The 24,741-nt window shown below is 40.1% G+C and overlaps 1 protein-coding gene across 4 annotated transcripts in view; it reads right to left on the bottom strand.

The window, feature by feature from the left end:
* Positions 1 to 51: 51 nt before the first annotated feature.
* slc2a4rg (SLC2A4 regulator) overlaps positions 52 to 24,741 on the bottom strand; it is a 63,012-nt gene continuing 38,322 nt past the window's right edge. The window contains exons 5-9 of one of the 4 annotated variants that reach the window (XM_086213793.1): positions 21,292 to 21,392; positions 8,844 to 9,117; positions 7,819 to 7,959; positions 6,781 to 6,908; positions 52 to 6,406 (exon numbers count right to left, since the gene is read on the bottom strand). In XM_086213793.1, coding sequence (XP_086069919.1) covers positions 6,295 to 6,406; positions 6,781 to 6,908; positions 7,819 to 7,959; positions 8,844 to 9,117; positions 21,292 to 21,392 — 756 coding nt within the window. In that variant the 3' untranslated portion in view covers positions 52 to 6,294. Of the gene's footprint in view, positions 6,407 to 6,780; positions 6,912 to 7,818; positions 7,960 to 8,843; positions 9,118 to 21,291; positions 21,393 to 24,741 lie in introns of all 4 variants that reach the window. The other 3 variants (XM_086213792.1, XM_086213795.1, XM_086213794.1) reach the window with 3 other exon arrangements.

Raw genomic sequence — 24,741 nt, 5'->3', positions numbered from 1 at the left:
AATGTTTGTGGAGAATTTAGCATAAAGCTTCTTAGATTTTTCTGACAGTTTTGCTGTTGTAAAGAGCCATCATTAACTTCAGTGGCTGGAGACTTCGAAAGGCAAATTACACTTAATGGGTGAAATTTCATAGGTCCTACACGTGTATGTTGGAGAAGAATAATTTGACCCTACACTGATAGTCCAAGAAAATATCAGGGCTGATGTGAAAACAGTTAAAAAAAACTGAAGGCATAGAATTTCATCCTTAATATACTTAAAAATTGAATGTCTGATGTTCACAATTAATTATTCCCAATGGTAACTTGATGGGACAGTCACACCCATCAGCTGTCCACAAGGGGGTGGAAAAGGCAAGTAAGAGAAAGTATATTTTTCATTTTAAAGCCAATTCACAATCAGCTTAGATAAATAAAAATATCTCAAGGCAGACTTCTTTTCAATTAGTTTTACTTTCTTTCCATCACATGACAGCACATAGATCACATTATCAGCATCATACATGGCCATCCATCTTTTCAAGCACAAGTGATATTCATACAAATAAGCCATGAGTGCGCCACTCCTCAGAAAGTGTTTCCTCCTTGAGCGTGGGTTTGCTGATGAAGACCAGAGGTCAAGCCTACACACAGGAGAAATCTTGCCCTCCAGTAAAAACCCCAAGGCTGATGTTACGTTTCCCCCTCAAAATTAAAGTTGTAGCGCTGTATGTTAAGCTGCAGAGGTCAACAAATAAAATAAGCCTTGGATTGCCAGTAACTATAAGGGGAACACATAAAACCCTTCAGTGTTGTATCTTGTAACAAAAACAAAACAAAATAGGGTGATGCTAGACATGCAAAACAACCTTAAACTCAACCAGACAATCAATAAATGAGAAACCAATGAAAAAAGTAGGCTCAAGTCAGTTTTCATACCTGCCAGTGTTAAGGCTCAGTAAAAACTCAACTGGAGAAAAGAAATAGTCTTCAGATAAGAAAACATACGGTAAAAGCCTGAAAAACAATAAGACTACAGTAGAAGAAGCAGATAATTTTGTGGAGCTGCCATTGCAATGCATTACATTTGATTTGGAAGGAGATCCATTGGTTTTGCTGCTGCTGGTTTACACACAAATGAAAACTGACATTCAAACATAAGCAGCACAATTCTGACATATTTGGAACACACAGAGGCTGTCTGATGCACATTTCAAGGGTTTAGTTAGCTTAATGTACTGAGTAAAGGCTTGGGTGGGACCACAGTAAAGCTGGATAGAAGCAAATGAAAAACGAGATCATAGAAGAATTACTGGAGAATAAATGAGAACGATGTAATGATTAGGATTGAAAACACTTAAAAAATGCCGTCTGTTGGAATGTGCAGGGTAGAATAATGATTCCCACAAGAATTCATCATGAATAAGGGTCAAAGTTTATCTCTGCCTAACAACAACTTGACGTCAGAACCCCAAACAACATCCATGACAACAATAAGAACACAAATTCTGAAAAATGATAATTTGAAAAAGACAGATGAATAATGTGAGTAATTAGCCCAGCACTCACCAAAGGTTCCCTTACAAAGCATCTAATTGAAAAAAGTAAAGTAGAACTGCATGGCTGTGTTAAGTTGATATGATTTAGCATTTTGTGGCAACAGCTGTGTGTGGGTATTAAATGATTACGATGCCAAAATCAGAATGAGTTACAGGTTCACATATAGGCAGTACAAACTACTCAGCAAATATAACAAAACAATTTTGTAGGTTTTACATTCAACAGGTATTGTTTTCCCCCTTTGCCGAAGTTACAATATATGTCAAATCCTTACATGTTAAATTCACTACAGCTTCTCAACTGACTTAAAAAAGAAAGAAAAAAATATTTTGAGCATCTGAGCTGTAAAAAATTTTCCTTTTCATTTAACATAAAAACAACAATTAAAAAAACTAAAATATATGAGAGAAGACTCATGATTCTAGTTATGTTGCATATGTACAAGAAAGCCCTGAAACTGTAAATCCATCTATATCGTCATCACTGCATGTCTCATGTCCACTTACTCACCAAGTGATCAAACAGTCAGGTTTGATCGCCATCTCCCATGTGATGAAAGTTGTAATCCATTTAACAGAAATTGTCCATTATCTGTGCACATTTTAACACCCAAAGTTCTTGGCCTTTATTAAAAAACTGCAATAATACAATCATCCCTTAATGACACAACCTGGGTCTTGTCTCTGGCCAGGTTAGTGGAATAGTAGCCGAAACACAGGAAACACAGGAACCTGTTAACTCAACATGTGCTAGTAGTCATATTCACTGCCAACAGAAACATCAGCCTCCAACTAACCTAAATCTGCCTGCAATGAGAATGGAAAGACACCTGATGAAACACCATCAAAATCTAAACCAGAGAAAACAGCTACCTAGAAAAGTTGTATCCAGCACCAACAGCAGGATCTTGAGCTATCACCTCAGTTCTATAAAAATGTAAATAGGGAGGAGCCACTTTTTAATTTAGATGGAGGCACAGAGAATATTTGTATATGTCTGAGAAATTCCAGGCATCCATCCATCCATTTTTTTCTGCTTACCCTGTTGAGGGTCGCACGGGGGGGTGGGGGGTGGGGGGGTGGCGCTGAACCCTATCCCAGCGGCTTTTGGACGAGAGGCATGGGGAGAACATGCAAACTCCACACAGAAAGGTCCCATGGCCAAGCTGGGACTCGAACAAGGAACCTTCTTGCTGTGAGGCGACAGTGCTCACCACTGCACGACCGTGCCACCCCTACATTACAGGCAATATTTGTTATTGTTAATGTGAAGGTACTGTTTAAGATGGATGTTTTCCCTTCACAGAAACAAACAGGTGCGACCCTCCAACAAAAGGCCAAGTGACTGATATCCACACACTGGATTTCTCAGTATCACACTTCTAAAACTGCCATAATAAATCTGCCATAGAAGTAAGACGAATTGTTTTCAGAAAATTGGGCTGCAAAACTGATATCCCTGGAATCTCATCAGGCAGTGACGACATCCGTCCCACTTTTAAAATCACAAAAAAAATCACTGTATATATAAAATGTCCATGTATAAAAACATGTATTTGAGCAGTGCAATATAGTGCAATTTTATTAGACAGGTCAGAATGTAACCTTTACGTTCTTGTCATTGGCACTTTGTGAACTTTATTATTGGAGGAGCCCTGCTGAATGCTCTCAAAGATTAGCTAAAACAAGCTGGATCACTGATCCAAAAATATCTTTATAATGACATAATATTCAACAACAGTAGCTGATGAGATATAATTAATTACTACTACATTCACCGCGATTGCTTCACAAAGTGTCACACACCGAGTGAGGAAGTATCAATTAACAGCTTGCAAGCTTTTATCAAGCAGTGATAACTGATTGCCAGAAAGTCCGATTGACCCTGAGGCAATAGAAGACTGCACAGGTGTTTCTATAGCAACAGAAAACAAAAGTCACTCTGCAGTGTAGTCAAGGAGTCCTCTCAAAGAAAGCCAGCTCATACATGAAGGGACAAGCCATCTGAGTTTGTCTGATGTTGCTATGGTGATGCGCCATGACAATGTCAGGAGCACATGGAGAAGAGAGGACACGAAGCAGAATCTACATTGATAAAGCTATTAACTATCAATGTTATGGTGACAAAGAAATATACATTTTCTGTTCTTGCTTCTGTCCCATCAGTAAGGTTTTATGGAGTTTTTCCTCACCCATAGTTTAGTTGGTGTTGAGTAACAACAGGCACATTAGAAATTTGGGGCCATCAGTTTGGTCTTTTATCACGTCATGTGCATAAAATCATGTAATGTGTATCATTATCAAGTTAAAGATAACTACACCTTACTGAGGAGGGGGAAATCTTAAAGTTCTTCAATGGAGCTCTGAATACCAGAATTATGAAATAATTACAAAATAGAGGTTGACCCAGTATCAGATATGATATATTTATATGATGATGGATTTTTTAATGATCTGATTTCTGCTAAAATAATTACATTTCAAAGTCTGCTATGTTATCTCAAATGTTGCCCCCTCTATCTGTTTGCAGTAACCACTGTCATTGCAGGTCTCAAGTAATAGCCCATCAACACTGAAGGCTACTGTGCTCCAGACAGACACCATTTTAAGTGTGGAGCAGCTCTGGTGAGGCAGTGAAGCTGTGTATCGAAAGTAAGGTAGCAGATAATGCCGAAATTGCAATTAACGTCACAATAATTTATAATGGAGCAATAAAAAAGGCTACAATGTTGTAATCCACAATATCTAATATCTCTTAAGTGCTGTGGAACTGGACTACTTTCAGTTACAAGAGGCTTCTTTACTTCTCCTTAATCATTATCATCCCTGAAAAATTATACTAGTCAGCCCCTATTACAATGAAAATCAAATTTGTTTGAACTATTGCAATGCTATGTCTACAATGAATTTCATCATTAATATCATCCATAAGAGATCATCAGCCAATTGCAAAAAGACCACCTCAACCTTCAAGGCTACCATTTCAACAACCTGACAGTATAGCTCTTCTGGAGGATGGTGACAGATGAGCATCTTTTTCTCATGTATTAACATCTTTTTAACTGTTGTAATATCATTACTTTTTTTCTTTTTCAAGGCTATCTTGTAATGGACAGCTGATAGAGAAGTAAAACATGAAAATACAGGTTGGGGTGATATCTTTTCAGATTCAAATTTTATAGAAAACTGCTGTTTTGCACACTGATATAAAAATGCCCACCTATCTAAAAACACCTATTTATATTTATCTAAAAAACAGAACAGCTGGCCTGCCATCTAGTATGACAGGCATGTTCTGAAAAGTTAAACATTTTTAAGTTTCATTGCAGTTGCAACTTAACTCACCAACACTGCTCTTCGGCTCTGACCTAATTTGGTTCTCACATTTCAACGCTGCAACGGAGTGAAAAATAATTGAAAGGGCATCTGCTAAAACCACAGGAAAGAGTTTTGGTTCCTAGACGTTGGGTTTGGTGCAGTATCTGCAAATAATGCATCGTCGGTTGACGTTTGTCCTTTTTAAGACTAAGGACTTGGTAATCTCACATCAAACTGTGTGTATTAGATTAAAAGGTCTGACTTTAACATCAGGTAGTGTTTGTTGGGTTGCATCTTTGTTGGTGACCTAAACATCAGTTTGAATGTAAGTTTAAGTTTCAAAGGGCAATTATTAATTCCGTATCATTCTTTCTGAAAAGCAATCTCCTCAAGAACATCAGCTGTCAAAGTAAACAAAAGAGGCTTTTCTGTTTCAATTCATGTTAAAAAAAACGACAAAATTAAAAGCAAGAAAGACAATGTCGAATGCTGTAATTCTGCTGATTGCAAGGTGCAACTGCTAGTTGCTTCAGCAAGTCATTGCTGAAAATACATTTTATATAAGAAATAACTATCCACTCTCTCCTGCATATGCTGTGGTTACAGTGATACTCCAAAAGTCAACTTATTTCTCCAAGGTGCATCTCTCTTGGGTACAAGTATAGTAAAGAAGAGAGGATATCTCATGTATTGTGTACATATCAAGAAAATAATTTGGACAGTCAAAGGGAAACTTTTTGTACCATTTGGCTTTCAGGTTTTGTGCATCTTTGCATCATTACAATAGCTGGTTGATTTAGTTAATGAACAGGCAGGAGATACTGAACATTATGTATTCAGACATAAAGTCAATATCAAGTAAGGTGGTAAATTAGGACTAAATTGTCACATAAGCTGTTTGTCATGATAAAACTTTTTCTTTTTTTTCCTTTGGTAGGTATGCTGTCTCTTTACCAGTGATGCGGATATGCTATAGAGTGCTTACTGGGCAAATCTTGTGTTAACCTCAAGAAAGAAATCATGATCCACCCCGTAAACAGTAGCTTACATGATGCTGCTACGTATAATGAATAAACCAAAAAGCTTATTTGCAGTCTAAACATTGCCCTGGGTAGAGGCAGTGAAAAATGGCAAGTGAACAACAAAAACAAAATTTGAAGGATCAGAATGCAATTTAAATGCTGTTTTCCTGTGCTTATTCATCAACAGAATAAAAATGTCTCAGTCTTAGAAAAAGTCCCCAAACCTGCATAAAGTTCATGTTTCTTGATTTTTTTTTTTCTTGTTTGCTTTCTCTTTGTGTTAGGAAACAGTACATTGAGAAGGCAAACCCCTTGCTGGACTGCAGGAAGCAGCTCTTAGAGCTCAGTTGAGGAAAACCTCTCAGTCTACCTCAGTGAGGTAGAGCTCATCTCAGGGACTTGGGACGAGGAGCTGAATTAATCAGTGAATCTCTGACAGGCCTTTTTCCAGCGACATGCTGTGCACCACATGTCTCTCTTCTCCATGCCATACACCTTTCGGCACTTCTTCGCCTCTCCGCGGGGCTTCCTTGGTGACAAAAGATGTGACGGTATAAGTGTTTGCAGACACACATCCAGATGCCCACATGTACAAAAAACAAATAGGAATTCAGGTGCAGGTGTAAATACAGACAAACCCCTCTGTGTAAACAGTTGTCAGTTGGAATGTGCTTTCATGCAGGGATTTTCTAACATTGAGTAAATTTAATAGTCAATCAGCAATAAGTCATTAGCTATGACATACTGATTGAAATGTAATATATTTTGGCTCTCTTTTCTATGATTTATATAAGCAGTCCATCAACCTAAAACACATGATTCAAGTACAAGCAGTAATTTTATCAGAGGAAATGCACATGTCAAACACAATCAGACACCAGATGAAGAGAGGTTGTTGCATACCTGTTCCCTGGTGTTGATTTAGGTACGGGTGTTATTAAAGCATAGTTCTTGTGAACAGAAGCATGTGTGCTGATTGCCGGCTGACGCTTTTCTCCACTGTTTACTGTCCGGATATGAGTCACAGGCCCCTGCTAATGTGAGAAGACAAAATAAGCGCATTTTGTATATATCTGATAAACTGTTGCCTTCTTGTGTGACATCCATTTAAGAAAAGCCCTATTATGTGACAAGTATACAGTTAGGGACACTTAAAACAACAAATATACAGAAAGGGACAAATGTGATTCTGCAGGTACAGTAACCTGTATTGGTTTACCAACATACCTTATTTAAGTTTAACTATGGTTCATTAACAGCTATCTGCAGATACTGCTCCACTCACTTTTACTGAAACTTTACAGAACGAAATTGGTCATATTATACTTGTTACATCCAGTATCAGAGTATCTCAACACAATTGGTTTCACTACAAACAATTACAAATTAATTCATTCATCAAAATGAAAAAATGCCTCTCAGTCTCAGCATGACTTTAAATGCTGCTAAGTTACTAAGCCTCAGGACCTGTTTTGACATTCCTAACTTATTGGCACCAATTGCCTTTTTCACTGCATTTCATGAATAAGAGCCACAACATATTCTGGCAGTCCAGTGCAACTTTTATTAGCTACTTTTTTATGAGCCTGTCTTTTAAACAGATTACCAGCAGCGCTGAGGATGCTACAGAGAATAATTATTCTTTAATATAATTGCTTTTGTGTATTTTAAGATGGTTTTAACTTCATAATTATTTAAAATTCTAATTATTTAAATTTTCATAAATTCCATGTGGCACATATAGTTGTGCCAGTAGACAACATATTAGGTGTTGTTGTTTATATTGCTACATGAGGAAAGATGGATGCTTCTGAATACAAAAGATGATGATAAGAAGAAGCAGAGAGAGTAGAAAGATTGACAAAAAAGCTCAAATGACTAAAAGTACAAAGAGCATTAGAGAAGTTAAGATGAAAAGGCGTGAGACAAAGCCTCACTCACCAGGACGCCTTTGAAAATGATATGAGGAGACTGCCACGACACACTGATGCCATTTCCAATCCCTGTTCCAGGCCTTGTCCCAATACCATTGCCTAACCCAGCCAGCTCAGGACCTATTGGGATGCTCTGTGGAGCACTGGCCTGGAACATGGACAGCCACCAAACAAAGCCAGGAGAGGGAAAAACAAGAAGGGAAAGGAAAAATGCAGAAAAGCAAGGAAAACATAAAAAGATCACATATTTGATAGGGGAGGTATTTACCTCCATCTCTAAATTTGAAATATGCCATCATATTAACTCAAGTAAAATTTAAGTAAAATGTAGTTTGAAGAATAGCAGAGGAAAACTGAAAACTCATAGATGGTGTGTATGATGTGATACAGTGACAATTTAGCGAGAGTAATCACAATGACTAATGTATCACTACATATGATTGTTTTACTTCCATTTTTATGTACATTTTTGTTTTGCTCTGGTAACCAAAAGTTTTAGAATGCCTCCAAACACAGAGGCTGAATTCTGTATTGACTTTACACTTCTATACATTTACTGAATGTGCTCTACTGACTGAAATAATTTAATTATTTTCTCCAAGGGCACAGAAGTGAGGACTGCAAGTGAGTTGGTAGAGTTAGGTGAAGAGAGAGAAAATGAAGGAGATGGCAGAAGAGGCATGGATACTGCCTCAAGGAAGCTCAATTAAAGTGTTGCAAACAGTAATTTACATTGAATCAGATCTCATGAGCATTCTCATTCTCATTAATTTGTAAGCACTGGTCCATATTTGCAAGAAACTTTCTTCTATTTTTTCCACACTGGAAATCACTCACACGAGAGTTAAAAGTCCAAGTGACTTTGAACTTTTTTTCTACTACACTCAGCTCAAATGTAGCCTGTGATTATTGCATATGAAAGAAATCTGAAGCCTTGGGACTTGATAACATAGCGGCTTTTCTTCGTTTTAGTGTTTGATCGTTTAAATGTTATTGCAGTAGAAATGGGTTTTAGCACGTCCAACATATTACCTGGTAGGCATGGTCAGTACGGATGTGGCACAGGGTGGAGGGAGCTGATTGGCTGAGCAGTGTGGGGGCAGGACTCTGCTGTCCATTTGTGTTGATGTGTTCAGAATGAGGGGCATCAATGAGCAGTGGAGGAAATACGGGCGGCGGACCAGCAGTGGTAGGGGAGGTGGGTGTAAGGTTGGACAAGCCTTCTGTTAGGCTGTCCATGTTGACCTCGATTTCTGAGTAGTAGAAGTCTTCCTCTCCATCGCTGTAGTCAGAGTCACTGTTACGCCTGCAGGGAGGCAAGGGCAAACTACTTACTTTTATGAATGTCCCAAATGTAATGTTATGTTGGCTCTATTTGAAGTTCAGCTGAATCATTGTAAAACATCCATCCATTCACTGATCCATTTTTACCGCTTATCCTGTTAAGGGTTGCAGGGGGGTCGGAGCCTATCCCAGCAGCCCTCGAGCGAGAGCCGGGGTACACCCTGGACGGATTGCCTGTCCATCGCAGGGCCAATACATAGAGACAGACAACCATTCACACTCACAGTCATGCCTTCAGTCAATTTAGAGTATCCAATTAGGTTAGTCCCCAGATGCATGTCTTTGGACTGTGGGAGGGACCCGGTGTACCCGGAGAGAACCCATGCGGGCACAGGAAGAACATGCAAACTCCACACAGAAAGATCCCGTGCTCCAGCCGGGGCTTGCCATGAGGTGACAGTGCTAACCACTGCACCACTGTGCCGCCCCATACTTATATTATTTGTAAACCATTTAGCCAATACAGGAGAGTTCGGGGGGAATCATTCCAAATCCATGAACATGGGTAGCTCTCAAGTCATATTTGATCTTATTCAACTTGGATCTCTCATCTGGAAACACCAATTTTGTAGCCAAAGTGCATTATTAGTTCATTATATGTAGTAGATTATGCTGTACACAGACATTTCTCTGTAAATTACAAAATATTTCTTTTAAGGATAAAGATTGCTTTTATTTTTAATCATTTGGAAGATAGATGCCTCAAAGAATCCTGTTTCTTTGCCTGTGACAAACAATTTTGACAAGAGCCACTGACATCTAATATTCATCATTTAGATACACATGAATAAGAGTAAGTGGTTACTTTCCCAAACAGCAGGTGGCAGTAAATGCCAGCATGCTTCAACAGCCCAACAGACTGATGATAGTGGCAGTAACTGTGAGGACACCTACCCACTTTGTCAAACACTTTATGAGTGGCATCAAATATTTGAAAAAAGAGAGGGTCTCCTTCTGCTTACAAGTAATAACAGAGTTGATTATAAACTACAAAAAATATGAAATCCCTCTCAAATCAACCTATATTCATGCAAACTTAAAGTTTTACATTTTAATGTGCCTCATCTAAACCTCCTATCTTGTAAACATTGCTGCTGTTAATCATTCCACTCCTCAAAATTGGAAAATGTACACAATGTACCATTTTTTTCAAAAGCAGGAAGGCAGACAGCTTGGCAGCATCCAAACTATATTAAGCCAGATATATTCTCTATTCTCATCTTAAAGCACTATTTGAATCACAATAATGAACACTAGTGGCCTGTAATAAAGGATCGCTATGAATTAATACGTTATTTTTAAATCTGGGGCCTACTTTCCAATGGGACCCTCTCACAAAAATGTATCATATTATGAACACAGTACAGTGTGGTGCATCATTCTGTTGCCACTATTCCATAACGTACAAACACAAAACATTGTATCTCAAACGCTCCCTCAAGTTTAGATTGTTGACTGAAACTTCAGTTACATGTTAGAAACATATTCATCTCCTTGATGATACTTTTTCCTATATTATTAACTGTCAAAGTAAGAAAAGGTTTGTTTTGACAGGAACAAATGTCGCTGTTTTGCAGTTGCTGGTCATAGTGTTCTTGCTCAGACCGATTCCAATAAGTAGAAATATTCGTTGCTGAAAAACTAAAACCAGTGGATCAGCAGCATGGCATTTACCAGTAGATTGGCAACTATCATTTACTTTCTTCAAGGCCTGGTACTGTTGCTTCAGTGGATATCCATACATACCTGGATGTTGAATAAGCTTCTCATTCAAGCAACGTGATAAGGGAGTCACTCACAGTATCAACCGTGATTTGCATTTTCAGGGTTCTGCAATTTAAGTTCTGGGATTAGCTGATCTTTTGACTTTGTTTTGGTATGAATCAACTCTCCTGGTAAGTAAGAAGTAACTCATTTTTCTTGCACCATTATGGGGAGCCTGCGGGGACTACTTGATCTGACTGTTTGAGAACACTAACCATGGCACCATTCATGCCAAGAGGGTCACTATCATGCCCAAGGACATGCAGCTGTTCAGGTGGTTGAGGGGAGAGCATTTCTAACATGGATGTTTTTACTGTACACATTTTAGTTGCAAGTGTATCTTTTCTCTGCTGCCACAAAATAAAATAAAATAAAAATAAAAAGGGTCACTTAATGGTTGTTTATATGTATTAGCTCTATGATGGACTGGTGACTCGTCCAGGGTGTGCCCCACCTCTCACCCAAAGGCTGCTGGGATAGTCCCCCCCCAGCGACCCTTAGCAGGATAAGCGGTCAAAAATGGATGGAAAAAGGATCACTTTCGGCAGATTTTTAACTTTCCTCAATGTACTTTTCCTAAAAGAAGAATGTATCTGGAATGTAGTTTAAATGTATCATTTTCATCTTTTTACAGGTAATTTAAGAGACAAAAATGACAAAACAAAAGGTATTCATAAAAAAAATCATGGTTTCTTTGGTTCTATGGTATTTAGACAAAGTTTCTATATTGCATAATTAAAGATCAACGATACCTTCCTTAAATGCAAAAAAAAATCATTTAAAAAAGGAATGACATAAGATGCACAAAAAGAGTCTATGTTTGCATAGGAAGAAAGATGTTTTATTCACTGTTGTAACTTCCTTTGCCATGCTGCACAAACTGACTCATGCTTGGTGTCACTTCAATTTGTATTACAAAAGAAGTGGAGCTCACTTCTGATGTTGGGGAGACACATCCCTTGTCTGTATCAGATGCAAGTCTACTTATTTTTGTGTGCCATTATTGCATTCAAATGGGAGACTCATGTCAGACATACATCTGCTACGACAAAACACTTTAGCTCAGGAAACTCACTGTTTTTCCCCAAAGATGTATGCTAAAATAGATGGAGAGAGGGACAATTCCTCAAAGTCAAGATTAAAGAGTCTCCCTCAAAGTCATCCCTGGTTGAAAAAAACAACAACAACAAAAAACGCAATATGGTGATGGACGGTGGTGTCATGCTAACAATCTCTACTCATAGGGAGTTAATGCAAAAATAGTGCCTTTTAAATGTGTTAGTGTTGTGTAAAATTACAATTCACTCTCATGAAAAAGGTAAATTATAAAAATGGGTTTTATGATGTGTCAGTGTGTTGGTTAAGGGCTGGTTTACATGCCCACTCTTATCAATGACTGTATTTGATCAAATGATGTAGAGTGGGAATTATTCTGTGTACAGTATTTCAAGTCTGTATACCAATTCATTTTTTAATTGTTTTGCTTTGAAATCAAAGAGAACGCTGCTATTAAGACATATTTCATTATAGTAATTTTTTTACTTCATTATAGTAATAAGGAGAACGATATTTTTGTCTTGTGGTATTGATAAAAAGATAAAGATATAAATAATCCACACTACTCCTGATAACATAACTACATGATGTTAACTGTGCCAGTGTGAGCTAACTGCACATCACTGTCAAGTAATTTCAAATTGGCAAATAAATTCCTCGGGGAAGGCTCATTGTAAAACAGTTGTTTTATTTGTGTTTAAGTATTTGTTTTATTCTATTTATGTTTAAATATTTATATTTAGTTTATTTAAATTGCACTGTTAAATAATGTTTCTTTGTTATCAATGTGTTTCTTTTTTAATGTAAATTGAGGGAGCAAAAGCACGATCAGCTCAAGAAAATCGGCAGTCCATAATCGGCCATCGGCTAAGGGTGATGGAAAGGAATTGGTATCGGCACTAAAAAAATCTAGATCAGTCTATCCTTAGTGCTTAGCACTGGAGTTTTGGTCTCTCTCTGCAACAAAAAGCAATGTCAGCTGACACGGGTCACACCCTCAATTGTCTGCCCAAGTCAAATCAGATGGACGGGATTTCACTAAAATTCAAGCTTAAAAGAGAGTTGATTCTAAAACTACAATAAAACAAGCACTGGAATTTTGAGACAGAAGAGGGTTGAGCCAGCTTAGGTGAATCAATATCTGCTTGAGTTGTTTTTGAGTCTCGGGTCATAAAGGGCTTAGCACCCGAGTTTCAGTCTCCATCCATCCATCCATCGTCATCTTCCGCTTATTCCTACACATTAAGGGTCGCGGGGGGGCTGGAGCCTATCCCAGGGTCAACGGGTGAGAGGCGGGGTACACCCTGGACAGGTCGCCAGTCCATCGCAGGGCCAACATAGAGAGACGAACAACCATTCACACTCACATTCATACCTACGGTCAATTTAGAGTATTCAATCAGCCTAGTCCCCAATTGCATGTTTTTGGACTGTGGGAGGAAGCCGGAGTACCCGGAGAGAACCCACGCAGACACGGGGAGAACATGCAAACTCCACACAGAAAGATCCCGTGCCCGAGCCGGGACTCAAACCCGGAACCTTCTTGCTGTGAGGCCACAGTGCTAACCACTGCACCACCGTGCAGCCCAGTTTCAGTCTCTCTGCAACATTATATGAGATCAGATGAGATGGGTCACACCCTATATTGATTGCCCAAGTGAAATCAGACGGGCGCAATCACTTAACTTGGAAAAAGCTGTGACTCAGGTATATAACTGGACAAGCTGCACTAGAGCATTAGCCCTTGTGTCAACCCATATAGTGTGACGACCGCACAGGGTAAAGACTGGCAAGGCTACCTGTGCAGGGACACCGGCTGCTGCTACTGTCTTCTGCAACTGTCCGTCATTTCACTATCCAATCAGTCTAACACACAATGTGCTTTACACATATCCCACTGATTTATTGGTACAGAAAAAAGAGGCACCATTCATAGACAGAGAAATCTGCAAAAATCTTTCTGCATTACAGAAATGCCGTCCTTGCCCACTCTCCATTACCTTTGGTCTCTGGAACTGTCGGTCCGTAGTCAATAAAACAGAATTAGGGCCTGACCGATTAATTGGCTGGCTGATTTAATTGGACAATTACAGCCATTAGAGCACATAATCAGCAATCAGCCAAAAGTTGGTCGATTGACGCCGATTTTAACACGTTATTTTCAGTAATAAAATGAAGTTAAAGGACAATTCCGGTGCAAAACTAACCTTAGGTGTGTTTGTGTATTATTAGGATTTCGCTCATTGTTAAGCAATTTCACGTTTGGGACAATTAATAAACACGATATAAACAACAAGCGAGATACCTTGTTTCCCAAAATGGCCGCCACCTGCTGAAGACATGTACTGTCCTTATGAACTTTATTTTATTTATCCTTTATTCACACAGGTAAAGCCACATTGAGTCCGAAGGTTCATTTTTACAAGTGTGACCTGTTCAAAATCATACAGAAGGATTTGCACAACAGGGTACACAAGTCAAAACAAGACTACGACAAGGGTACAGGGAAACAACAGAACTACTGTATGACAAAAATACACGTACAACCTACCAATGGCAGTATGATAAAAGGTGCAGGTTGATCCATCAGTAACCAGACAGATACAACAGCACAGGAAATTGACTATCAAAGCTTAGATTTTTAAGTGCAGAGAGGGCCAGCTTTATTGGCAGGAACAAGACATGGATGCTAGCTCAATAACAATTCAAAGCTTGCCAAGGGGACCAGGTTAAACAGCTTCAGACTCTGCTGTAGGGTGTTCCAAGCAGATGGAGCTGCAAAAGAGAATCCTTTTTTGCCATTTTCGGTACAGACCGAGGGAAAAGAGAAAAGTGATGATGTCCTGTGAATGGAGGCTTTATTTGGATTGCTTGCATGAGAACTTGATGGAAAGGTGGGGGGAGCAGACCAACAATGGATTTGTAAATGAAAGTATACCAGTGGAGGGTTCAACAGATAGACAGAGATGGCCAGTTAACAGTTGACAGTAGAGCACATAGTGGTGTGAAAGTGGTTTACAGTTGTTATGAAACACAGCGCACCATGGTAAGCAGTGTCCAGATGTTGCAGACAGCTTTCAGAGGCATTCACGTACAGGACATTGCCATGGTCCAAAAGTGGCAGAAAAGCAGCTGCAACCAAAAGTTTCCTTGCAACAGCTGAGAAGCACGATTTGTTTCTGAAGAAAAAGCTTATTTTCATCTTCAGTTTTTTTCAGGAGATTGTCGATATGAAGTTTAAAAGAAAGGCTGTCATCAAGAAGAATGCCAAGATATTTGTAGTTTGACACATGTTCAGTGTATCCTGATGAGATACAATGTCAGGAAGAACATCTCGCACCTGCTTGCTATCAGACAAGAGTATGATTTTGGTCTTCGAGGTATTCAGCACCAGTCTAAGCTGGGACTGAAGGGCATCAAAAGCAGTCTGCGGGGACTCCAAAGCACTTGAGATGGACAGTGCAGGGCAGAACACGATTGTATCATCCGCATAAAGATGAACAGCAGCATTTGGGAGGGAACCTATTTCTTTTATGTAAATGGTGAAGAGAGTTGGCCTAACCCTGTGATACCCCAATAGAAACAGTAAGCATATTAGAAGAAAGATCACCAAACTGCACATACTGTTTACGCTGAAACAAGTAGTTGGTAACCCAGCCAACAGCCTGACTGTGTGTTCACACCAAACGCGAATTTCGCGAATATGAATTTCACGTCGCATTATTCGCGTGAATATGACCGCCAGATCATATTGGTGTCCAGTTGTGTCATTCGCGCGAATTTGCTCACTTGACCGAGTAGCGAGTATTTCTGACAACGTTTCTTTCCGCCATTTCACCATGGATATTCAAAGAACTGTTACGTTGTACCTGCTGCAGAAGGCTGAAATACGTTGGAAAACTAAATGCTGTCGTATCTGGGTTAACAATACCATCTAGAGGCGGCGAGTGGTGAAATTCACTGAGCTCCTCCAGGGGCTGCATCTGGATAACTGCCGCATCCAGCGGTATTTTCAGATGATGACTGGCCAGTTTAACGACCTGCTAGCTAGGATCAGTGACAGAATTTCACGAATGGACACCAACTTATTCAACCCGTTCTTGTAATTTTGACACGTAGTGTCGTATAGCAACGGGTTCCCACACAAAGCCACAATCAACTTGTCCTCCATCTTGTGACACAGTCAGCCATGAGGTCGGGACAACTTCAACACTGATTGGCTGTCGTAACACGAATTTTTGCCAAAGTTGAATATTTTCAACTTGTACGAATGTCCAACCAATGTCGGAGAGGCGCTGACATAAAATGGCATGATCAATGGTGTCAATAGCCCTTCACAAGTCAACAAAAAGTGCAGCACAGCGATTCCTCTTGTCCAAAGCTAGGGTGCAACGGTTCAGTTAGCCCACGGTTCTATTCGTACCTCAGTTTTGGGATCACAGTTTCGGTTCGTGTTTTGCATTAAAAAAAACATGAAGTTTGACTTTCCAAAAGGCTCCATTTATTTTGCTTTTAAGAAAACTAAATTATGACAATGCCTCCTAGCCTTAATTATTATTTAGCTTATATAAAGTAGTATAACATTTACATAAAACACTTCAAAAGTAAACACTTTAAACTTGCAACTTGCAAGTAAGTTAGCAAAGCCCGCATCGTCAACCACAGAATATGGCTGCATATCTTTAGCAATGCACATCCCTACTGCACGGGTTATTTTCTTGTGTCTGTCTGAATTCATGCTGTAGGGCTTTTGGAAAGCCTCTTTGATAGACCCTTGTGTTTCTGCTGGTGTTACCTTAGTGGCTGTCCTGCTCCACGAGAGCGATACCTCTGGGTGATGATGGCTGAGGTGCTGACTCATGTTGGAAGTGTTCCCATTAGCATAGGGGACTAGCGCTGAGCAATGCTTGCACATAGTTGTATTTTTGTCCACTGTTTTCTCTCCCTCGTCGTTATAATTTACAGGGAAACCGAAATGTCCCGACACTGCAGATTTGAATGAAGCCAGTGCTTCTTCAAACTCTGGTCTTTCCACCCCTCCGCTCGCCATAACTTTTTTTGTTGTTCTCTTTCTTCATCTCAGTGTGTGTGAGCCGTGAGCTGAGCTGAGCTCCTAAGTGAGACAAGCCACTGCTCCGCCATGTGCTCGGCTCACATTACACAGTAGGTGCTTGACAGCAATTGGATATTTACTCGCGGGGCGGGGTTTTGTCTAGAGCTGTGCCAGGAAGGGGAGGACGGGTTGTCTGTAGAGCAGGAGAGCAGGCGCTGGCTAGACAAATGCGTCCCACAGCTGTTAGAAATGAATTAATTGCAAGACTGAAAAACCACGCTTCAGAAAGGCGTATTGAGCCGTATAGGGAGTACCGTACGGTTCGGTTTTAAACCGTAAACCGTTGGACCCCTATCCAAAGCCTCCATAATATTGTTGATCACTTTACTGTGCTATGCTTCTTCCTAAAACCAGACTGAATGGGTGAAGGTATGCTGTGTAAGTTCAAGAAATTCTTGATGTGGTGTCAATCAGTCGCTTAAGAACCTTGGCAAAAACCAAAAGCTTTGAAACTGGCCTGTAGTTATTCAGACATTTAGGTTCACAACCCTTCAGAATTGGAAGCACAAAGGCAGTTTTCCAGACGTCTGGGATGTCAATGTTGGAAATGGATATGTTGAAAATGTGTGATACAGGTTCTGCTATGAAATCTGCAGCAAGGCGGCGAAAAAGAGGAGGAAGATTGGACCTGCTGATTTCCTAGGTTCAAGCTCCCTTAGGTCTTTCCAAACATCGCCAACAGAAAAAGGAGAAAATAAGGAGTGATGCCCCAGGAGACTACCAGAGGCCTTCCCCAACAGAGGAGGAGTGGAAGGTGAAGAGTTGACTTCTGGCAAGGAATCAAACAGTAAACTGGATGCTATAAAATGTTTGTTGAAGCAATTAAGCATCTCCAATTTATTGGACACTGGGTCATTCAGATTAATAGTAGAACACATCCAGTTAAACTGAGCAAAGAAAAAGTAAGGAAAAACATTTTCCCAAACAGTAGCTACCCGGGATGTTAGCCGATGAAGCTAGCAGATGCAGCTAGCCAGGGTGCTACCTGGTGGAGCTAGCAGTTGCAGCTCGCCAGGGTGTTAGCTGGCGGGGGCTTGCTGGGACGTTAGCTGGTGGCGCTAGCAGGTGAAGCTGGCTAGATTGCTAGTTGGTGAAGCTAGCAGTTGCAGCTAGCTGGGGTGCTAGCTGGTGGGGCTAGTTATTGGAGTCATTGCAGGCCAGGCTGGAGGAAGCAGAACCAGGCTGCAGATGGTAGAGCATCATTGAAGAGGAGATTTGTGTGTCTCCAATAGTGCAAGTTTCAGTGCTTGAGTGCCTGTGACTATCCTTGAACCACTGCCGACAACTGTCCTTCGCAGTCCATGGAGAGCAAGCAGCTCGCAGCTTGTCTTTTTAATAAACTTTCTGTACACTTTAAAAATTCTCAGTGCTTCGATTTACATGGAGAGGCTCTACTCATTTTACCACTGAGGCATTTTGCTATTTTGAGTGGATGTTATTGTTATGATTTGTCTGTTTACCTGCTGCCCCCACAACCTGTGCTGGGATTAGCGGTATGCACCAGAACCCGATTGCATTTGGATGCTGTAAAAACAAATCCCTGCAATCGTTTGAAATCCTGATAATACACGGAAACACCTTAGGTTTGTTTTGCACCGGAATTGTCCTTTTTATATGTTGTGTGTTTTTCTTAGAAATTATGTCCTTGTGTATCCAGTAGAAGGCACTCTGACTCCTCTCATGTCACGCTCCACGGCAACCCCACAGAGTGAGAGTGAAGTAGTGTACGGTACTGAAAAGCCAACAGTGCACACAAAACCAAGCAGTTTGCCTCAATGGTAAGTTTATAATAACAAATAGTGTGTGAAGTAAAAAAAAATAACAGTAAGTTTCCCATACCATGCCTCCTTGTGTCTGATACCTTCTTGTATCACTGATATCATCAGTTGAGCGTGCCATATGTTAGCAAGCTAAAGAAAGCAAGGATAACCTAGCTTAAATATTAGCTACCTTGTTAAACTATTTAACCGAGTCAGTCACGGCACCATGAATGATGTAAAAGTAGCATTACAGTACCTCAACGTAATATTACGCTCACTCAGGCAGCTACATGCTACCAGACTGGCAAATTAGGATTATGCTTCATCACCATGCAAAACCATTTTCAGCAGCACACTGTGACTTATGTTTTTTTAACAAATTGGGATGGGCCCCCCAAAAAGCGAGCCCTAGACAGAATTCATCAGTTCACTGATGAAACTCAAATATTCAGGTCCTAGCCCTGACTGAGACATGGCTCCACTCAGAAAACACAGCTACACCAGCTGCACTCTCTGTCCGTCTGTCTCTCAAAGTCAAACACCTCGCTCCTCTGGACGAGGTGGTACAGACATGCTAATTCCAGACAGTTGGACTTATATCAAACTCTGTCCACTGAGCAACAACACAGCACTTTACGATCATGCTTTAAAAAAATTCTGCACTTATCAAAGCATAGGCTCAGTAGTGTGCCATCAGGGATGTCAGAGAGTAACATGTCCATTTCTGAGACAAAATTATCCAGACTACCTCCTGGTGAGCCGTACACAACCTGAATATATGCTTTGATAAGTGCAGAATTTTTTTAAAGCATGATCGACTTCTCCTGAACTCAAAACCTCCAACGTGTTCTCTCGATCCAATATCTACCAACATCCTGCAGGACCATCTTGCCCATAATCAAACCTGCAGTCACACACAGTGTCAATTCCTCCTTGCAGACTGGTGTCTTCCCCACTGCTTTTAAGCAAGCTCAGGTTACCCCGCTGCTCAAAAAGCCCAAGCATTCTTGTCCAACATACCTGAGCGTGCAGTTTTCAATCAAGTTTGTGAGCATCTGCAAAAGAACAACCTGATCAGTCACAGAATCATTTCAACTGGCTAGAGCTGCTGGTCAGTCCTCTGTCCTACTGCTGCTGGACCTGTCTGCTGCCTTAAACACTGTGAACCATCAAATTCTCCTCTCCACACTCTCCAAACTTGGCATCTCAGCAAGCTTTGACTTCTGCAACTCTCTCCTACTGAGCCTCTATGCATGCACATTAAAACCTCTGCAGATGATCCAGAATGCAGCAGCACGTCTGGTCTTCAATTTGCCCAAAACTGTACCTCATCCCACTGTTAGTCTCTTCAGTTGCTTCAAGTGACAGCTCAAATCAAATTCAAAGCTCTTCTTCTGGCTTATACAGTGACAAGAACAGCTCCTGCCTACCTGGAATTCCTCATCCAGGTCTACACTCCCTCTCTCCTGCCATGGTCTGCCTGTGAGAAATGGCTGGTGCTCCCAGCCCAGCATGGCTCTAAACCTCTAGCCAGACTCTATTCCTCTCTTGTTCCCAGATGGTGGAATGAACTACCCCAATTCATGCGGTACGCAGAGGGCCTTTCTACTTTCAGGAGACATTTGAAGACTCAACTGTTCAGGCAACACCTAAGCACTTAAATATGACCCTTCTCATCTTTGTCCTTAAGGGTAGAATGAGTCAGAAGGTTTAAGACCCAGCTCTTAGTAAATACTTAGCACTGACAATGTTGAATATTGAATATTGAATGAGTTGAATGTTGAAAGATATTATTGATGTTGAATTATTGGTCGTGGTCAGTTGTAGTTACATTATATTAAGCAAAAAACAAACAAACTGCCACTTCTTCTGCCACTAGATGGCAGCACTTGTGGCCAATCAAACTTGAAGCACTTTGTCGTAGTTACTAAGATTTTTTTTTCTCCAGTCCAAATTCTTGCTGCTAAATGAAATTGTAGAATTGTATATTCATACATGTCGTTATTGAATTTCTTTTTATCTCTCTATAATATCTTATCTTTCTATGATTGTTTTGTGGGGTAGAGTAATACTAGCATTAACAAGACAGCAATTAATGTTGTTATTGGTTCTTTTGCATTAATGAATCACCATTGCTGGTCCATCACATTAAGACCTTTATATTATGTTGGATACTATCTATCAACAGAATTCATGAATTATGGCTAGGACCTCGGACCTTTCTATTCTGAGACAATTGTAATCAACCAGTGCAGTGCCATAGTGTGCTTGTGTGTGTGTGTGTGTGTGTGTGTGTGTGTGTGTGTGCACGCGCACATAAACTACATGCATGATACACTGATGAAGAGGCAGAATGTGAATGAACGAATGTGACATGTAACACATTGTAAATACTGAAACCAAAGTGACACTAGCTGAGCACTGCTTAGGACGGGCAACTCACCCCAGGTGGACGGTGCGGATGTGTCGCTGGATTCCTGAGGAAGTGCTGAGGACCTTTTCACAGTTCTTCCACAAACACTTGAACATGACCTTCATGGAGTTCTAAAAGAAAAGGTCCCCAGAAAGCCATTTTGAATCATGAGTCCTGTTTTGGATAGTGTTTACCTGTATAAGTGTCCAATAAAAAGTTAGACATAAATTAATCAATAAGAGTGGGAATCACAAAGTAATTCACAATATCATACTATTGTGCTATTTTGCAGTACTGATGTTTTGTCCCACCTCTAATATGTGATGGAAATGTCCTTGTATGACATCAATCTTTGCAGTTGATGCAGAAGGAATGATGGGCATTTCATGGAAATGGTGGTTTATGAAGCACACTTATTTATCTGAATCTAACTGGCACCCTCAATAGAAAGCCTTGACAGGAAATAGAGTGCTACCCTATAAAACATACACCTCATTAGATTGCTATCGAAGCAGTAAGCCTGTAAAAATAGAAACCCAATATAAAAATGGAAACCTAATACATAATGAGTTCAGACATATATGGAGTTAAAGAGGAGACAGACATAAAAAGACAGGGACAGAGGGGCAGACAAAGAAACTACACCCCTGTTTGTCTATGTCACAGTCCTTTCACAGCTGGCTAACGAAAGCATGAAGCCAGCCAACCTTCGCAGGCATCTGGAAACCAAGCATAAAGAATTGCTATCAAAGCCTCTTGTGTTATCAGTAGAATAGGCCTATACAGTAATTTGAAATGAGACACACAGAGATATCTTAACTCAGTTTAACATGCTCTCACGGCCTGGTCTGAATGAAGGACTAGTCCAGACCAAGGATCAGTATCACAACATACCAGTAGGTGGCACTGGGGGGCTATAATGTATGCAGCATACATTGCAGACTATATGTAGTTCTAATGAGCAGATTAAAGGTACATTACAACTAGATACAGAGTTGAGCAAATGTACTTGTTATGACCTTGAAGACAACAGATATATATTTAGGAGTAGACGCTGGCAAAATGCAAATAAAATGTGTTAAGTTTAGAGTCATGGCATTGTATTGTTAGTGATTGTGGAAAACTTTGGAGTTCCTTGAAGCCTTTGCAAAAGTTCTGACTGTAACCTTTTGATGTTTTTGAAATAAAAGAGTAAATATATTGTATTGTATCCAAACAAAATCATATCCCAACAAATGTGCAAAGAATTTAGTGATGACGTCAAAACACATATATGTACCAGAGGGGGTCAGTGTATAGAAATACAGGAGATGTAAGTCAGTATTAATGTGTGATTTATCCATATGCTCCCTTCTGAAAAACGTGTCTGTCCATAGGTGTGTTTCAATCACAATTTCTGGCACATCAATGTAACATCGTTGCATGACCAAAAGTGTTTGTTATTGTTACATTACTACAACATACATTTGTAACCACTGTGAAAAAATGTAGACACTGTGTTTATGCAAATCAGTTCCACCTTCAACCACAATGTGGATTGTAATGACTTCTACCTGTTGAATGACATCTCTGAGAACACAGGCAATGTCAGGCAACAGGTAGAACAGGGCCATGCAAATCATTCCAATACTGACCACAATGTGGGTTTCAATGGCAGAGTGGCACTGTTTTTTTAACTCAGAAAAAGCAAATGGCAGGTTAAAGTGTTGGTTTATATAAAATTACGAAAAAATAAAGTTATTAACAGGCCACATCAATCTCTATCTATGGCATTTTCCTGTGGCCATGTGCAATTTCATATGGATTCAGCCATCCTACAAAGAGACTCGGATAGACTGATGGATGGACCAACAGATATTGTCTCATTTTATAGTAAGATTTTTGCCTTTTTCCTCCTTTCTGTGGTACGTAGGTAGGACAAGACAAGTTGACGTGAAAAACTATCTTATCCCAATTAGTTTTGTTAAGATGCAGCCTGGTGTGCCCATAAGTTTAACACATCATATTAGATCTCTCTCAAAACTGATTCTACATTAAAACAAATGGTAACCGTGCTGGTTTCACAAGCTATATAGAGATAAATGAGTATATATATGAGTGGGCAGTATTATTTCCATTAATTTCCCCTATCTTATATCAGGGATTGGGAGCTCTCCAATGGGGGCCTGCATCACAGTGAATAAAAGACCGTAGTTGTGTACTCTCATTATCTTCCACCAGGCCCAGGAGAAAGACTGGGAAAGTGAGGGAGGAGCAGTACAGACAGAAACAGAAAAGCAGAAAAAGCAAGGAAAAAAGAGCAGGTTTGTATCACTGGTTATGTTAACTCTCCCCTCCACTGCATACACTGCTTTCCACTGTCACTCCTTTTCACTGAGTGGCAACATACCATCTAACTGTTGTAGGGTAGGTAGCTCTTTGCGTCTCCCTTTCCATGCAATTTAAGATGGCACTAATACCAATTACATAGCAAAGGTAGTTTTAAAAGCCACAAACTATCACAAATCACATCATTCTCTAAGCTTTTTCTTGGATATTAACATTACAGTAACACCAGTGATTGTCATGTTTAATAATCCTCTTAATTCACAGCCTGCACAAAAATTGAACAGCATTCGTCTCATCATCATCCCAGGCCTTGTGTCATAGGCTGTAAAACTGTATGGTGCTTCTCACTGATTGTAATTTTTAGAAATAACATAAGCCCTTCGGAATTGTTTCTCTTTAACCAATAATTGATCTGAGCTGTGATTTTCTGATTTTGACAATGATTTTCTCTGACTAGGAATATTGCAACGCTTAGGGGCCCTACTTTAAGCATGGCACAAACATCGTCATTAGTTTCAAGCTGGCACATATGATGTTTTCACACCAAGCATCCTCGCCCTTTAACTATTAAATTAACTTGCGCTCCACTTGCATCTACAGGTGCTAATGAGGCATTGTCTGGTGTAACCTTGGCACATTACAATTTTGGGAGAAAATGTTTGCGCCATAGACCAAGAAGAGGCTGGTCTTTGGTCAATGGCATTCTGTGTGAAGTGTTACTTAAAGTGCGTATCAATCAGACGAGCAGTATTGCAACGTGGTTCTATTGATGCCCGGCAATGTGGAGACATTGGCTAGAATTAGAATCAGAAATCAGAATCAGAAATCCTTTATTAATCCCTTGTGGGAAATTTTAGAAACCACTTGCTGCTCCCTTTTTTAAATGCAAGACTGACACGTGCCTTCCCCTGGCTTGTGAGAAGGTCTGTTTCTCCAGATGAGAAGCACCCTCTTTATCCTAAGTTGAAATCCATGCGCCACTGAAATGGCAACATGCCAAGTCCTGACAAAACCTGGGCTTTAAAGGGAATGACAGTAGGCACTTTGAAACACACCTATGAATGAAAACTTGCCTAATGACTGCCTCTTGGCATCATGATTTGTGCTCTGATTATGCACCCTCCAAATACTAAAATCAAGCTGAACAGTATC

The sequence above is a fragment of the Aulostomus chinensis genome, chromosome 9, assembly GCF_037954235.1.
Source record: "Aulostomus chinensis isolate RoL2024-O1b breed Wild chromosome 9, RoL_Achi_v1.0, whole genome shotgun sequence".
Classification (NCBI taxonomy): domain Eukaryota; kingdom Metazoa; phylum Chordata; class Actinopteri; order Syngnathiformes; family Aulostomidae; genus Aulostomus; species Aulostomus chinensis.
Note: the sequence above shows the minus strand (reverse complement) of the source record. Positions and strands in the feature narration are given on the sequence as shown.